Source organism: Elephas maximus, chromosome 4 (assembly GCF_024166365.1).
Source record: "Elephas maximus indicus isolate mEleMax1 chromosome 4, mEleMax1 primary haplotype, whole genome shotgun sequence".
In the NCBI taxonomy this organism is placed as follows: Eukaryota; Metazoa; Chordata; class Mammalia; order Proboscidea; family Elephantidae; genus Elephas; species Elephas maximus.
In genome coordinates, this window is record NC_064822.1 from 56,004,033 (window position 1) to 56,021,313 (window position 17,281).

General features: G+C 44.0%; 1 protein-coding gene across 12 annotated transcripts in view; it reads right to left on the reverse strand.

Moving 5' to 3' along the window:
* CACNA1C (calcium voltage-gated channel subunit alpha1 C) overlaps positions 1-17,281 on the reverse strand; it is an 896,734-nt gene that overhangs the window by 179,084 nt on the left and 700,369 nt on the right. For 8 of the 12 annotated variants that reach the window (XM_049885094.1, XM_049885093.1, XM_049885097.1 and 5 more), the window contains 2 exons: positions 7,996-8,070; positions 5,144-5,234 (listed from right to left, as the gene is read on the reverse strand). In XM_049885094.1, coding sequence (XP_049741051.1) covers positions 5,144-5,234; positions 7,996-8,070 — 166 coding nt within the window. The remainder of the gene's footprint in view (positions 1-5,143; positions 5,235-7,995; positions 8,071-17,281) is intronic. The other 4 variants (XM_049885099.1, XM_049885096.1, XM_049885101.1 and 1 more) reach the window with 1 other exon arrangement.

A 17,281-nucleotide genomic window follows, 5' to 3' on the forward strand; every position in this document is an offset into this window, starting at 1 on the left:
AAACAGAGGGATGCCCCGCTGGCAGCCCTTTGTCTCCTGAGAGGTGACCATCGGCTCAGGGTTTGGAAAGCTGGTATGGCCCACAGTCTAAGCCAGCTAGGGAGTATGTGGGTGTTTTGGAATCACGGCCTCATTCTACTCCTAGAGTGGAATTTATGCAGGGCTGCTTCATCTGTGGCAATGCTTCCTTTTACTGGTTTTTAAGCTGCCTCCAATTCTAAAAAGTCCTCAGAACAATAGAGACCTCCAGCTTCTCCAAACCCAATGGGTTATGCACAGCTTGCTCAGAAGGTTTCTTAGCTTTATCTATCATTATTACTCTAATGAGGGTACAACTCCTGCCCAGTGTTTTATGTGGATCATTGGAGAAGAGCATGAGAAAGAGAAAATTAGTAATAAATACACAAGACCATCAAAACAGCTCCACCGGCTTGGACCTGAAGCTCATTTAATACAGGATACTTTTTCTGATGAGGCCTCCAAAATAAACCTTTTAGGAGACGATAGTTTTCTTCCCTGATATTAAAGTTCAGAATTAGAGACGAACCCCAAACTCTTTTGTTTCGCTTACTCAATTTGCATTTGTCATTATCTGACAAATATTTGAACTTCTTGGGAACTATTTTCAGTCTCTACCCGCTTCTTACAGGAACGAGCAACATACATTTACTACCTGCTGTGTGAAATAGTATTTCCCTCAATTGTCCCAAATTTGCCTTTAATATAAGTCAGGTGGCACTGCAGTCAACCATCCACCATCCATGTCTATGGTAAGTCTGACTCGGCCTCCTTAACTCCATGACTTCATTACCACCCACAGCCATTATTACTAGAAGAGTCAAGCCCACGACCTTGTCATCACACAGCATTGCTCCAGCCACCAGGTGCTGAACTTAATGCTCCACGTCTCTGACCAGAGTTTCCTTGTCTATTATCCCTCTTACTCTTTCCCTGAACCCAGTCTTTGCCCTCACCAGATCCTCCCAACCACTCACCCTCCCTCTTCCAAGGCTCCCTGTTAATGCCAAACTTGACTTCTAGTTCTCAGCTTGGCCCACGGGCATGTCAACAGTGCCCTCAACACCATGCAGACTCCCACACTGCCTGGGCCTCTGATGGGCCTACCTGGCTAGACCCCCACCTGGTTCACACCACTGTCTGGTTTTAGTGCTCTTGGGCTACAAAGCCTGCCAAAAAATACGTCAAATTGTTCCGCGAGGCTGACTCCACATTTACGATGTCAATTTTCAGGGCAGCTTCGGCCCTGCTCAACAATCTTTTAGCGACCTCTCACTGACTCACTAGTTTGAATCTTCTGTACTTGTCCATCAGTATGACAGTATGACACCTGACCCTTACCTTTTGCGATGAGATGACTGAGATCATTTTCTATGACTCCCATCATTGACCCTCTTCATTGAAGCTTGTTTCTGAGGCTGTATTCTTTATAGAACCTATAGGCTTTGAGAGCTGGAAGGGGCCCTAGATACCACCTGGACCTATGGGTTGTAATTTTTTAAGTTGTAAAGTACTTTATTCATATGAAATCTCACATGGAAGTCCAATATATAAAAGAGATGAAAATGGTCCCCCTTCTGTAGTAGCCCCTATAGGTGGTCCTCAGGACCCCAGGGCTGTACTGACAGCACGTTAAAGCCAATGATGAGTCCAACTTTTTCATTTCCCAGAGGAAGAGACTAAGAGCCAGAGCAGAAGTGCTTTGTCCAAGGTCACATTGCTAGTTGGTGGATGACTGGGAGTAGGCCCCAGGACTCCTGAAGCCAGGTCTCTTTTTTCATCGTCCACTTAGTCCCAGAGGTAAAGGAACTCCTTCTCCCTGGGTAAACCCAGTGCCTTAAGCTGTGTCCTTGAAATTAATTTTCCCTTCTCCTTAAGCAGTTTCTTCCTAAACTCACTCAGTTGCTCTTCGGCTTCCTTAGTCTCTCTCTCTTCACTGGCTTTTTCATTACCTTAGTCTTTACTATGTTGAAAACAACCCTTCAATTGACCATTGCTGCCTTCTCTTTATACTATCCAATTTTCTCCTCCCTTTTCCATGGTCTAACTTGTACAGTGAGTGTCAGATGCTGGCTCTTATCCCCCCGTTCCCTTACTGAGATCCAACTCCCATAATCAGTGTATCCTCAGGTCCTGTAGAGTACGCCTCCAGAACACACAAATAACCCATCCACTTCTTTCCATCTCCACTGTCATGACCCCAGTCTGAACCACCATCATCTCACACCTGGGTAACTGCTATTGCTTTACTTCTATGCCTACAGGCCTCACTTCTACTCATTCTCCTAACACCAAAATGATGCTTCAAGAATGCAAACTAACCATATCAATCTCCTCACTCTGTCTCACATGCTTAAAACACTTCAGTGATTTCTCACACTCTCATGATAAAGACCAAAACTGTTTAGGGGTCCACCAGGCCCTGCCCAATCTCTAACTTCATCTCGCCCACTTTCCCCTCACACACTTCTCTGGCTATTAACCTCACATTACACTATTTATTTTCCTTCTTAACACCTACCCCAATTTGTAATCACCTATCTATTTGTTTAATGCTACTTCTGCACTAGATTGTAGCGCCAATGAAGTGGTGTAAATTTTCTTTACTGCTAGCACCAAGCTTGGCACGTCGTTGAATGAATGTACAAATAAACAGCTCTGTCTTGAAATTCCTCCTCCCCAGGCTTCTAGGCCAGTGATCCTGCTCACACCCTTTGTTCTACTTCTCTGTGAACAACCCTTGTCCTATGACCTCACTGATAGTTTTCATATTGATAACCTCAGAATGCGTCTCCATCTCTGTTCAGAGTTGAGTTTTAGCCTTCATATCCTGCTGTCTACATCATAACTGCAGGTCCAATCTTCTCAGACCGGGCTCCACTTTAAATCTGCAGTGTCATTTCCATTTTCTGTCTTCAAAAGGCCCATCTGATATCCTCCCTCCCCCTACCCATCTAGGTGCTCAGTACATGTACATTCTCATCCCAGCTCATTTTACTACATTATGAGCCTTTTAACTCTGAGCTTAAAAATGGTGGTGTATCACTGCCTACTCAGAACGTTACACTCGGTCTCAGCGCCCAGCTTGTTCTCATGCTGTTTCTCTCACAAGCAATACTGTCAGTCCTATTATCTGGAGGATGGGGGGAGGGGGCGGTGAATGGGAAAAGACCATAATTTATTAAGTACATATTATAATTCTGACACTGTGACTGGGTATTTTATATGCACAGAGTGGATGCAGAAATGTGGATATTCATGGGGACAACAATACAAGGACACTTTCTACAGAGCTCCTCTAAGCTCTAGCTTCCCTCTCTGGGGGAACATCATGTTCTTTTTCCAACAGAGCCTTCATGCTCTCCTGAAATGTACTCTCAAGTGACATCCTGGTGCCAGCTCCCCAGGCCCTCCTGGTCTACCACTTGGGCCATGCTCAAAAATCAGAGTTGCGGAGTCCTTAATCATCTTCTCTTCAATCCACTTCTTGGTGATAAGACAACACAAAGGCCTAAAACTGATGGGCTTTGAAGGCTTCCTATACGCCTTTCCCTAGTGTCTGGGGCCCACTTTCAGAAACTGAAAAGCTTGTTCTGTATGATTCTAAAAGAAGAGAAGAGGAAAAAGGCTTGGACTGCTGCTTAAAAAACGTAATTAGCACCATATTTTAGCAACATTTTGACAATAATTGCTTCCCAACAATGCTGAGAAACCTGCAGTGCAGACTCCCTGGTGCCACTGTCAGAGTGAGTGATTCTGAGGCCCCATGTATCCTGGAAATAGAGGTTCTGAGAGCTGGTCTGTTTCTAAGCCTTTGCTTTCCCTTCTCCTTTGACTGGGAGATCATTCTCGAGGCTGGCATCACTTAGGTCTAGACTTACCTATGGCTTACCTTTTTGGGTTGGGGTTTGCCCGGATTATTGAGCCATTTCAAGAGGAAGAGTGAAACAAGATGCTATTCCACTGATGATGCAACGATTTAGAAACTGCTTAGAGCCTTTTGTTTGCAGTTCCTTTTGGTGACTAGGGTGAGTCTGTAGTTCTCATCCCCCAAGTGGAGACTTTCCAAAGCGGAACCTGAATGCTCTAGGAGGTCTCATGCTCAAGGTCGCTCTGCTTTCTGGGACACTGGTATTTAAACCAGCAGTCTGCTTATTTTTAGCAATTAAATGATTTTTTTTTCTTTTGGGAGGGAGGAGAGAGGCATTTCACAGGGATTGCTTGTTTCCAGTTTTAAGACTGAACTAAAATGAGTGACTGTGATAGTCTCTGTATCAATGCTTCCTATTGACACTAGCCTTTGGTCCAGTCCCAGGCCAAAGTCAGGGACTGAGATGTGACCCAGGGAACAGGTACATGTGGACATATACACATGGGCTTATGCTGGAGGAGGGGAATGGCTGTAGTCCAGGCTAAGTGCAGATCAGTTTTTTTAATTAACTTTGCATTTTGGGCACCTCTGTTTCCCTTCATTAAATGGTTAACTTAGAGTTGCAGATAAGAACCAACATGTTTATCATCTTCCCAGTGTGCATTCTTAACCTGTGTGCTTTTCTTTCAGGTCACATTTATCAGAATAGAAAGGATGGTCAGCAGGACCCAGGGGAACTAACCTAGCCATCTCTTGTGAGAGAGGGTGAAAGGGCCAGGGAAGAAACAGGCTTCAGAGCCCCTTCCCCACACTCTGTATTTCTTTAATGTGATGAACCAAAACCAGTTGCCGTTGAATTGATTCTGACTCATGTTGACCCCATGTGTGTCAGAGTAGAAACATGCTCACAGGATTTTCAATAGCTAATTTTCTGGAAGTAGATTTCTGGGCCTTTCTTCTAAGGCACCTCTGGGTGTATTCGAACATTTCGGTCAGCAGGGACTCAAAATTCAAGAGTCAGACCCTTACAGGAATGCTCAATTGAAGGCTCGCTCCCATACCTAGGGGTCATATTCAATCCTGAGACCCTCTTTACCCCAGTATAGGTCACCACCTGAGGTTTCTGTTTCTTGCTGCTTCCTTGTTCTCTGGCCCTCTTAGTGAGGAGCCAGCCCAGTTTGACTTCAGGATGCAGCTTCCCTGCCCACACCCCAGGAAAAGCCCCAGTCCCCCGGGTTCGCCGTGCCTACTCACGCCAGCCTGGCCCCGCAGTTTTCTCCCTCGATGTCACCTCCAGCCACATTTTCGGTGTTGACGGACTCTGTCTCACTTGTGGGCATGCTCACTGCAAAAGTCAAAGGGATGAAGAGCAAGGCATTGAGGGCGGGGAGAAAAAAGGAATGGAAGAGTGTCAGTTAGCCACACGCCAATACCAAGACTGAGTGCTGGCTGAGAGGAGGAGAGCCTGGGTAGCATCTGCTGGCTGGGGCAGGAGCTGCTGCTGTGACAGGTTGAGGCCCTGGCCCTGCCTTGGCCAGGTTTGGGAATTTCCTTGACTCATATGTCTGCTGCCTGTCTGGGTTAAGTTTTGTTGCCAAGGATGCTGTAAATTAGTGGGAATGTGAGAGAACATCTGGTGATAAGATCATTTTACCTTGTAGGCGTCATCTTGAAAAACTATTTGCTCCTTTTCTCTTCCCTCAACTCTATGCCTTATGTACACAGGAAAGCAGACACATCTCACAGCTGTGGAAACTTTTCCATTTGTATCCATTGCTCATCATAAAAAGAGAAGCTTTCATGAAAATATTTTTCTTCTTTCTCCCCACCCACCAATACTAAGAGGCTTCATTCCCAAACTTAGGGATCAGTTGTTTTGTGGAAAGGGCATTCTTGCTGCCTACATCAACTACCAGGTGGACTTGGAGGACTGGTCTCTTCCTGTAGTACGTGCTGGGTCCTGACTCTTACATCCAGGAGCCTACCTGAAATAGAGAAGCAGGCACTAATATTCAAACTAGCACTGCAGACACCAGGGATAGAGGAACACATGCATGGAAGCCTCAAAACTGAACTTATATGTGGCCAGAGGAAAGCCTACAGGTATATTCCTCCACCTTCCAGCAATCTTGACACTCCTGTCTCAACTCAAGGTTGACTCGGAACATAAATCATTTAACTACACTAGAGCCAGCTTTTCTAAATATCAAGCCTCTTTCCAAGGCAGCAGTGGGTTAGATTTCTAGAGCAATGGGAGTTTTCTAGCTTGGAACCTAGCTTGGTGGCTTAAAAGGAGCCATTTCCTTTATTATTTGTTATTCTTCCAAAGAAAAGTTTAACTCAAAATCCTTCTTCTTCTTCTTTACCTTATATTGCCCTTTTAATATGATACAACAACGAGCTCCTTTGTTTTGCCAAGCCTTGTTCTTTAGAATGGTCAGTTACGTCATCTGTCTTGGTTCAGTTCTCCTTCCAGAACAGAGCTCTTCATTGGGTGAGAAAATTACTGGTCCTCAGCAGCCATAGAAACTGCAACTAGCAAGGATATGGCATCAAGGGATGTGGCATCAGGTGACAAGTCCCCGCAGGGCTGCTACAGCCCAGGAAAGGCTTCTACTGGTTATATGAATAATGTTGATGGATGTGGATTTTTCCATTTCTTTTCTTTTGGATAGGTGGGTGAGAAGAGACTCCTTTCAAGGACATGGAAGATACAAATGGAAATCCCAGGACTTACCATATGCTTGACTGTAATGCAGGAGAGACCTTTCTAACCTAGGACTCCTTTTCAATAAGATTGAATAAAAAGAAATCTAGACATCATTTCATAGAAGTTTAGAGCTGGATGGGACTTTAGAAATCACTCAGCTCTAACTTCCTCCCTTCACCTCACAGGAAAGGAAAGGGAGGCCTAGAGAAGGACTGTGATGCCCAAGGTCATACAGGACTGGGACTGGAACACAAGTGTCATGGCTCCCTGCACCATGTTCATCTTGATTGTCCCAGTGTTGACTAATTCCCTACTCTATATTCTAGGACAAAATTCTTGAAAGCTGAGTGAGGCTCTGGGGTATCATAGGAAGGTAAACCAAAAAAAACCAAACCCATTGCTGTCAGATCAAATTTTGACTCATAGCAACCCTACAGGACAGAGTAGAACTGCCCCACAGGGAGGTAGGTACCAGTACCAGTTGCCATCAAGTCAATTTTGACTCATAGTGATGCTATAGGACAGAACTGCTCCATTAGGTTTCCAAGGAGCAGCTGGTGGACTCAAACTGCTGACCTTCTGGTTAACAGCCATAGCTCTTAATCACTGCACCACTAGGGCTCCGCATAGGGAGGTAGTGAGTAGCAAAATGGTAGTGTAGAATTTTATAGCATTTACCCTCACTTAGCTGTCCAAAGTCTGAGGGAGCTTGTGGGTGAGACAGACCTTTGCAATGGGAACTGGGAAGACAGACCTTCAGGGTCTACCAGGGTCCTTGCTCCGTCCACACCAATGAAGAAGTCTTAAAATTGAAGAGCCTGCAGTCTTTCCATCCACCTATCTCCAGCCATTTCTGATCTAAGGCTCCTTTAACTCTCCAGGCATTATTGTTTGAAGGGCTGAGCAATGTATAAAAAGCTATCTGCTTTTGTGACACTTTGCTCCCAGGGAGTCCCTTATGTGCTAGTGGAGTGGTGTGATGGTGGTGGTGCTGGGCTTGGAAAGAACACCAAATTAGGAGTGGTGAAACCAGGACATTAGGGGTAACCATCTCATCTTCCAAATCAAGGCACTACTGGTGACAGGGCCAAGTTTGCATTTACAGTGGTGTCACTCTTGGCCAGCACTATCCAAGGGAAGGGTTCCACCAAGGAACAGCTGCTTGAGAAGGTCGGCTGACTTTCTCCATATGAAGAGATTATAAGGCAGTGGCTTTGAGTGGAGCAGGTTACCATCCCTCTCACAAAACACACACATACACACAAACACATATACATACATACATATGCACACACACATGACCACTGCATCACAAACCATCAAGAGAAACGCCTTCCCATCCAGTCGGGTGTGCACCAACACAGATTTACACACACAGAGCACAGGGGAACATTACCATGGGTTTTTGTGGAGTGACTAAACCAAGCAAACTTCCCTTTCTTCTTATCAAGCAAGCCCGCCGGAGTGCCTCCTTTCACAGACAAGATGGTCAGTGTCAAAACCAGGAACAAGACATCAATAGAGAGCATGCAGTCAGCCACGGGCAAAAGAAAGAAACAAGGAACTCAGCTGTCACATAGAACATCCATTTTCATCTCCGAAAATAAACAAAACAATTTTTTAAAAAGCAATAAACCAAAACCATATAATAAAACATACAAAGCAGAACCAAAACCCCAAATCACTTGAATTAACAACATAAAAGAGATGATGAACCCTGGGAGAAGGAACCACTCCAGCAGAGGCTTCTGTCTACGCCTGTTTATCTACTTAGTAACTTTGAGGAGGGGTCTTCTTAGGAGGGAGCCACCACTCTCCCCTGATGCCTATTTAGGGAGGTGCCTTATTAGAAGTTCAAGTGGAGTAATTGCCAAAATCAAATGGTAGCTTTGTTGCCTCCCTTCACCCCAACCCAATGGCCAGATGACTTGACTTTTTCCCCACATGGGACAATATTGCAAAACATCCAATTGTAGTGGAATCAAGGACTCCCTCCCCTCATACAACCAGACGGTGTCACCTGCAGGTGGAAAAACAACCCATTGATCTACTTGCTCCTTTGACTAATCAATCATCAATTCCATTCAGTAAAGACCCATCAGGTGCCTTGGGCTTAATCACATCCAAAACATTTATGTAACTGCTTTTAATTAGTTTAAATGGGCAACAAAGTCATTACCTTGCTTGTCAATGGGTGGCCTTTTGAAGAGGTTTATATATAAGGGAGAAAAATTCTGTAAGCTTCTGTTGGATTTCAGCTGAAGAGGAGGGTGTTAGTATGTTGCTGTTGTAATGTGCCCTTGAGTTGATTCCAACTCATAACAATCCTATAGGACAGAGCAGAACTGCCCCATTGGGTTTCTACACTGTAATCTTTATGGGAGCAGATCGCCAGGTCTTTTCTCCTGCGGAGCTCCTGGGTGGATTCCAATTGCCAATCTCTTGGTTAGCAGCTGTGCCACCAGGTCTCCTGGTGAGAGTGTAAGGATACTAATTACTGCAAGAGGAAGAGGAGAAATTCTGAATTCTGCAGTGGACTTAGACTTCTGGATGGCAAAATGCTCCAGCTAATTCCTCATGGAGAAAGTCTCCCCCTTCGTGTGTAATAGAACTAACACAAACTGTGTCAGGCCATTGGGAGGGTGCTGGGGATGAGTGATGAATAAAGCAGGGTCACAACTTACTGAGGAGCAGCCGTGTATGGAAGTGGGAAATCTGCTACCACTCAAGAAGGGAAGCACATGCCCTGAGGAAGAATGGGCAGGTGGCCCCATAAGTTCTGGGAAAGGGCATCAGGGAAGGTCAAACCAAGTTGTAGATGCCTCTTTATTTCATCCTCTCCTCCTGAAACTGAGATCATGTTCAATGAACTTCCTTGAACACTGCTTGTTAATAAGAATTCTGAAGACTGGTTCAGGATAGAGAAGGGTCAGGCTTATTTTTTAACCTATATAAAGGGCCATGTCCCAAATCACACTCATCTTTAAAGTACAAAGCTTAGAATAAACAGAAACATCATGACCAGTAGCATTTTTTTTCCACTTTTTGAAAATCTCGTATCTTATATGAAAAAAAGCACTGAAAGTTAAGAGCTGAAATTCCTTTCTAAAGAAAGCTATGTCTGAATTTAGAATGATAACATAGTCACTAAAGCGAGCATCTCATGAGTAGTCTTTTACCTGGATCTGTAAAGGAGTAAATATGAGGCTGCCAGTCACCAAGTGTCTGTCTGCTCATGTGATTTTGAGTGAACAAGAGCCCTAGCTAGTGATGGAGAGCCCAGAACATTGAGACCTTTTATACAGAAGTATTATTCAGATTTTGTCCCAATATTGGCCCATCTTGTTTGATTTCTGAAATAACTGAATAATAACTATAAAAACAATAGAAAGAGCTTGAAAAAAACACAGGCATTTAATGTATAACTGAATGTGACCAGGGCAAGCCTTTCATGTGGGCAAAGTTGGCAGCCACCAGTGTGGCAGCAAAAGTGATTTAAGGAACATTTAAATCATCTCCCCTGATGGCTGAAAGTGATCTCCATTAGATTCACTCTTTTGGGCCAAGTCATATATCTAAAGGTTTCTTGATGAAATGAAGATATCTCATCTGAAAAGAGTAGTACATCAACATACTAGTGCCTATTAATTTGTGATAGCTTATTCCATAAGCACCTATCACTTGAGGGAATGAAGCAGATAAAGATGGAGCCTATGTTCCTGTTACTAAGGGATCGGATGGCTGTATCATAGCTGACCCTTCAAGGGCAAATAAGTATCATCCTAGAGAGATGGACTTGACTTCCTTCTTGGAAACTGAGTGCCTAAACTGCTCAAAGTTTCCGATTATAAATGATGAATACTTATTACGGATGAGATGGAAAGCCCAACCCTTACTTTGGCCTCAGGGTTGGTTGGAAACTAAGGCAGAAAGATGGCAAATAACCCAGGTGCCCTAGTGTACCTTTTCTCTAAGGCAACTCACTCAATGCCCTTAGAAGTGAAACTTGATAGTCTGCTCATTTGCAAACAATGTCACAATAGCACACTCTCTGCAGAACAAAATGTGCTTCATTGGATGGATTTAGGAGAGAAGATGCTGGAGAGGAAGCTAGTTTTCTGACTTCCTAAATTCACTGTTGCCAAATAGTGTGGGGTCATATATGGGTCTCTGTGCCTTCCTGTCCCTTGGTTTCTGCTGAGATTCCAAAAGACCACAAGATTATAGTGCAAAAGTAATTACTGAACACTATTGCAGGTGATAGAAAACAATTGCATGTTTAGTAATATCACCAATGGCTACACTTGAGGTGAATGGACCCCATCTTGCCTACACCTGATCACATCTTTGAATTAATGTCTTCTGCCCCCCCAAAACATCTATTCTCGGTGGCTGCTCTTGCTTGAATGGTGCTTTGTAGGACTATTTATATGTCTCAAGGGAGGTGCACAGTTATTGTCTAAGAACAACAAATGTCTCCCCCAACCTGCTTGGAGAACAGTTGTGTGGATGCTGGGAGAATTATAGGAAGTCATTGCAGATGCTGGTCAATCTCCTGAAACTGGAAATCACATGAATCATGCTGGGAGAGAAACACTAGACCTAAGCCCTTATGAAGATTGGTATCCTTGGTACGTTTGGGTCTGCAAATGCCCTGAGGGCTCATTCACTGAAATTTGGGAGTCCTTCACTAAGTGCCAGGTGGTGCCCTGCAAGTCTGGGTGCACAGGTCAACTGGCAAGCCTTTCCCCAGCTATGGCCAACAGAAAGTGAGCAGCTTCACAGCACATCAGCCTCACTTTTTCCCTACAGGAACTGAGCTCTTTATAAATCTAGCAGTTGTCCCCAGTCAGTTTCTTATATTGCTTAAAGCAAATCTCCGAGTGGTGAATCTGCTGCAGGCTGTACCAGTGTGCCAACACTCAAGCTTTCCTTAATAAGAAATTAGATCTCACTTAGCCACCATGATGTGAACATGATATAATATGTATGCCCAAAGGGGACCAAACCCACTCACATGAATAAAAATTGACTCCAGGAGGGGCTCTGACTAAGCTTTGAGAGTCAGAGAAACTTTGGTTAAAGGAAAAAACAAACAAAAAAAAAAACAGTAAGGTTACTTAGCAGTAAATCTAGAAAGGGAATAGTAAGCAAAATCTTCTTTGGAGTTTCTTTCTTCCCTCCCTTCTTTCCTTCTGCCAGGGCACAGTGATTCATGATTCATGCGTATTTGACTACGTTCACTATAAAATGCACATAAAGTGAGAAAGGGAAAATTAGTACTCCAGTTCCTGAGAAGACAGGTGGAGGAGAACCATCTAGATAGAAAATATCTGGCCCTGTTTCTTGAGGCACTCTATCTCAGATCATTTTATGCAAAATGACTGACTGAATGGTATTAGAGTAAAGCTCCACATGTGGGAAGGAGGAATGAACCTGGGGAGAGATGGAGAAATCTGTCTGGTTTTGAAACCTTTGAGGTCACACCAAACATCTTTGACATTGTCCCAATGATGGGGCTGTGGGGTATTCTGTCAACAGGAATGGCTGGCCTCTCCTGAGATATGCTAAGAGAAAAAAAAAAAATGCTAATAGAAATGCCCAGTCTTTATTCTGGAACTTAGCTTGCAGCCCTGTTATCCAAGGACAGAGCGCTCATCAGCTGTTGACAATCTTTTACCTCTTCCCTTTGGAGGAGAAATGGCACGTCAGGGGCCGACATCCCAGGCAGTAGCCATATGGAGCGTTGGCTGAGTCCGGATCAGCCAGACTGCTGGGCCACAACTGCTCAGGCTTCATGTACTCTGGGGTAGAACTAAAGAATTGACGTTGCCATTTGCTTGGCCAGGTGCCCATTTTATTTATTTATTTTTGCAGATGAGTGGTATAATTAGTGTTCATTTTCTCAAAGTGCTAATCAAAGTTATGGCTAACAAGCAAAAGGATCGCTACTTTCCTACTTGGCTGATTCTAATCCAGAATCCAAAGCTCCCTATAATCTGGCTCCATCCTATTATTCACTCTTGTTTCCTGCTGCTTCCTGTAGAAACTCTGCCTAAGTTGGGCTAAGCTCCTCACTGTCCTGTGAATGCCTGAATGTGCCATCTTTATTCCAACTTCTGGACTATGTATATATATATACGTGTGTGTATGTATATACACATACATACACACGCATATATGTGTGTGTATATCTATACCTATAGCAGTATCTCAATGATATATCATATCCTCTCCCTGGAGTGCCTGCCCACCTTCTCTTTACCTGTTCCTGGGGTCATCAATCTACCCCTGTGCCCTTTGGTCAAACCAGCCTGCCACCCGTTTTTGCAAATACAGTTTTATTAGAACACAGCATGCCCATTTTGTTTATGTATTGCCTAAGTAGCTGCTCTTGCACTACAACAGCAAATTTGAATAGCTGCAATAGATTCTATGTGGCCTGCAAAGCCTAACATATTTACTAACTGGCCCTTTACAGAAGAACTTCGCCAGCCCCTGACCTATTCAAACTGCATCCATTCCTGGAGCTCCACTTTAGTTCTGGCTCCTTATCGGAGGCTTCTGCAACCACCCCACTGTCCACTGAGTCGCCTCTTCTGGGCTCCTAGAACACTGCGGTCAGTGAGAACCTTAAATAAAAGAAACTGGATTCAAGTTTTTGTTTTACCCTCTCCTAACTGACTGACTCTGGGTAAATTACTTAACCTTTTTGGGCGTAGGTTTTTGCATCTGTATAAAGGGGATAATGATATCACTTATTTCAAGAGCTTCGGTAAGGATTAAGTGAAACAAAGTTTATAAAATAACTTCGTAAAGTGGTATTATAAATATCTGCTAATGACAAATTTAAATGTACTTTACTCATAGCTTGCTGTTATTTTGCAAGTATTAGCTTTGTTTTCTTGAGTAAATTATAACTGTCTCAAGGCCAGAGATTTTACCTTAGAATTCTCTGGGCTCCTGTTCAGAACCTAATGGCACTGGATAACCAGCTGCTGTCCAGTCACTTCTGACTCATGATGACTCCATGTATATCAGAGTAGAACTGTACTCCAGAGAAATTTCAAAGGCTAATTTTGGGGGAAGTAGATCACTAGCCCTTTCTTCCACGGCACCTCTGGGTGGACTCAAACTGCCAACCTTTTGGTTAGCAACTGAGTGTGTTAACTATTTGCACCACCCAGAGACTCCCTGTGGTATTGGATATGGAATTATAATTATAACACTTTATATCTTCATGGAGTTGGAAGGACACTCTCATTTGCTGGACATCTTGATTTGTCCTTCAGACACACTCTCTACCCTTCTCCACCATGCCCTATACCCCAGAAAGCTGACCTTTGTAAACCACATCAATGAACTTCCTACTAGGGTTAGCCAAGGGCAAGCGCCAGCAAGATGCTAGTAGATGGACCTGAGGACAGTGAGGTTGGGGTATTTACTCCCCTGGGTCCTGCATACAGGGTTGGTGCAGATTGGCTGCATCCTGCTACTGAAGGCCATAGGTCCTGTCATTTGACCCACACTGGTTACTGTCTCTGGTTTCTGATAACTGCTCCCTCACCTTATCCCTTCAGGGCTGTGGTGGTAGAGCTCCCCACAGTTGCTACTCCTGGGGTGCTGCACTATCCCTTGTTGAATTCCTTAAACCCTCCCTACATCTTTATTAAACTTTCCTTAAATCACCCAGTTTAAAAGTCCTATCCTAAACCCTGGTGGCATAGTGGTTAAGTGATATGGCTGCTAACCTAAGGGTCGGCAGTTTGAATCCACCAGGCGCTCCTTAGAAACTCTATGGGGCAGTTCTACTCTGTCCTATAGGGTTGCTATGAGTCAGAATTGACTCGATGGCACTGGATTTTTTTTTTTTTTTTTAAATCCTGTTTTCCTTCAGAATCCTGACCAATACACCTTTATGATGTATATTATCATTCCCAATGACAGGTGAAGGGGTAGTCTCCAAAAGCTGAAGTGAGTTGCCCAAGGTGAGAACTAGTGAACAGCACAGAATGACTGGCCTTGAGTCCAGGGTTTTTTCCGGCCACATCAGGCAACCTCCAGAATAACTTTCCTCAAATATGTATTTGCAGGTTGAGTTATGGATAAGAACTGGGGATGTAGAGTACGGCAAGACGGGTGCTTTAGCTCCATGGAAAGATAGAACCAAACATTCTGGTTGTGTTTATTGCCCCAGGGAGACTCTTCTGGAAGGAACTATGCTATTTTCATTTGGTTTAATTTTCTCTTATGGGGAAAATTAATTCGGAAAGTTATTCCTTACGTCTTTCCCACAGTTTGCTAGATCAAGCACTTAGTCTCAAACCGGTGTGTGAGGAAGCTCTTCATATCTCTTTGCCCAACTCAGAATCTTGAGAATCTCCCTAGCATTGTGAGTTAGGAAATGCCAAAGATAGCCTTTGTCTTGGCCTTGCCACTAAATAGCTTCAAACCCTTGAAAAAGTCACAGGATCATCTTAAGTCTCATTTTCTTCATCTCTGACATGAATAAACTGAACTAGATGATAAACTGAAGGTCTCTTGTAAAGAGAAGAAAGAGAGGAAGCAGGAGAGGAAAAAACAGAGAAGGTAGGAAAAAAGAGGAAAGATGGTAAGAGAGGAAGAGAGAAAGCAAAGTGGCACCCAGGCTATGGCAGCCGCCTGGGCCAAAAGGTCACAGAGGAAGGTACTGCTAGCCTCCGGAGCCTTCTCAGCAACTTCCTTCCAGTCCAGGCCCAGCTTGGTTTCCTCCACATAAGCAATTAAAACCTGGTTGATTTTAAGCTATCAGAAAGTAAATATAAAACAGGATTAAATATTAAGAAGCCAAACAAAGTGGCCTTATTAAAAAGGCACAATATAAGCATGATGTGCCATCATAATAATTATTATTACTGCTATAAACTGGGGGGAGGCATAAACGCCTGCCCTTGATCTGCAGCCATAATCCAAGGAAGAAAACCAGGGTCCTTGTACTCTCAGTAGGCCATAAACATTCAGTGCTCCTAAGCACATTTGTCTCCAGCATTACGGCACCGTTGAGTTGGGCCACCTCAATTATTACTAGGGGTGGGTGTGGGGGTGAGTAGCAGCAAGAGGAGGCAGGGGAACAAAGTTTAGCTGCATCAGACAAACTTCTGAACTTGGGCATGTGTCCCCTTCCCTTCCCCACCCCCATCCCACCTTTATTAGGGATGCCAGGGCAGCATGAAATATTCTTGGGCCTTTGGGGAGTATAGGAGTATTGGAGAAACAGGATACCTGAAGACACAGGAGGGGTGAGACAGCCTAAAGGTAAAACAGCACTCATCTGCAACCATTAAGGATGAGACAAGGTCTTCTAGACATGAATTATGGCAGCCTTTCTGTATACCCTGGTGGCGTAGTGGTTAAGTGCTGTGGCTGCTAACCGTAGGGTTTGCAGTTCGAATCCGCCAGGTGCTCCTTGGAAACTCTATGGGGCAGTTCTACTCTGTCCTATAGGGTTGCTGTGAGTTGGAACCGACTCGACAGCACTGGGTTTGGTTTTTTGGTTTTGGTTTCTGTATAGGGCTGTTCTGGAAACCCAATTCTTTTAGACATAAAATTACTTTCAGGTGGAGAGAGGGCATTGCTCTACTTCCCAGGGCCAGGCTTAGCAGCAGATGATCTATGTGGTATGATATCAAAGGGACAGAGAACGACTTGAGCCCCCAATCGCTCTCCAACCCAGCCCAGTGATGTCTATAGTCACTCCTTCATTTTAAGGCCTTGTTCCCTCAGACTGCAAATACCTCTGGGATGCATAATAGCAATATCAGTCATTTCTATCTTAATAATGGACAGCACTGGTGTTTTTTTTTTTTTTTAATGGCACCATGGTGGGGTGTTGGTTAAGAGCTCGGTTGCTAACCAAAAGGTTGGCATTTTGAGTCCGCCAGCCACTCCTGGGAAACCATATGGGGGCAGTTCTACTCTGTCCTATAGGGGCACTATAGGAGTTGGAATCGGCTTGATGGCAATGAGTTTGGTTTTAGTTTTATCTTAATAACAATAATAATTCCATTTTTTAGTCACTTACTATATGCCAGTTCCGTGCATGTTACATACATGATACATACTTATTCAAAGCAAGCAGCTAATAAGATCTAGAAGCCCTAGTAGTGCAATGGTTAAAGTGCTCAGCTGCTAACCAAAAGGTTCATGGTTGAACCCACCATGGCTCCATGGGAGAAAAGACCTGGCAATCTGCTTGCATTAAGGTTACAGCCTAGGAAATCTTATGGGGCAGTTCTCAGTCACATGGGGTTACTATAAGTCAAAATTGACTCGACAGCACCCAACTATGACAATAAGATCTAGGATTTGAATCCGGGTAGATCTGATGCTAAGTCTATCTTATTAAAAAAAAACAAAAAACAAAAAAAACAAAAAACCAAACCTGTTGCTGTCAAGTCAACTCTGACCTATAGCGACCCTATAGGACAGCGTAGAACTGCCCCATAGAGTTTCCAAGGAGCGCCTGGTGGATTCCAACTGCTGACCTTTGGTTAGCAGCCGTAGCTCTTAACCACTATGCCACCAGGGTTTCCTAAGTCTATCTTCTGAACCTCTATTTATATTGGATGAATTTATAAAGCCCTTTCCGAGTCATGGTGAGAGGACAATGAGAGAGTACTGAGGAGGTGCTTGGATCACTAAGA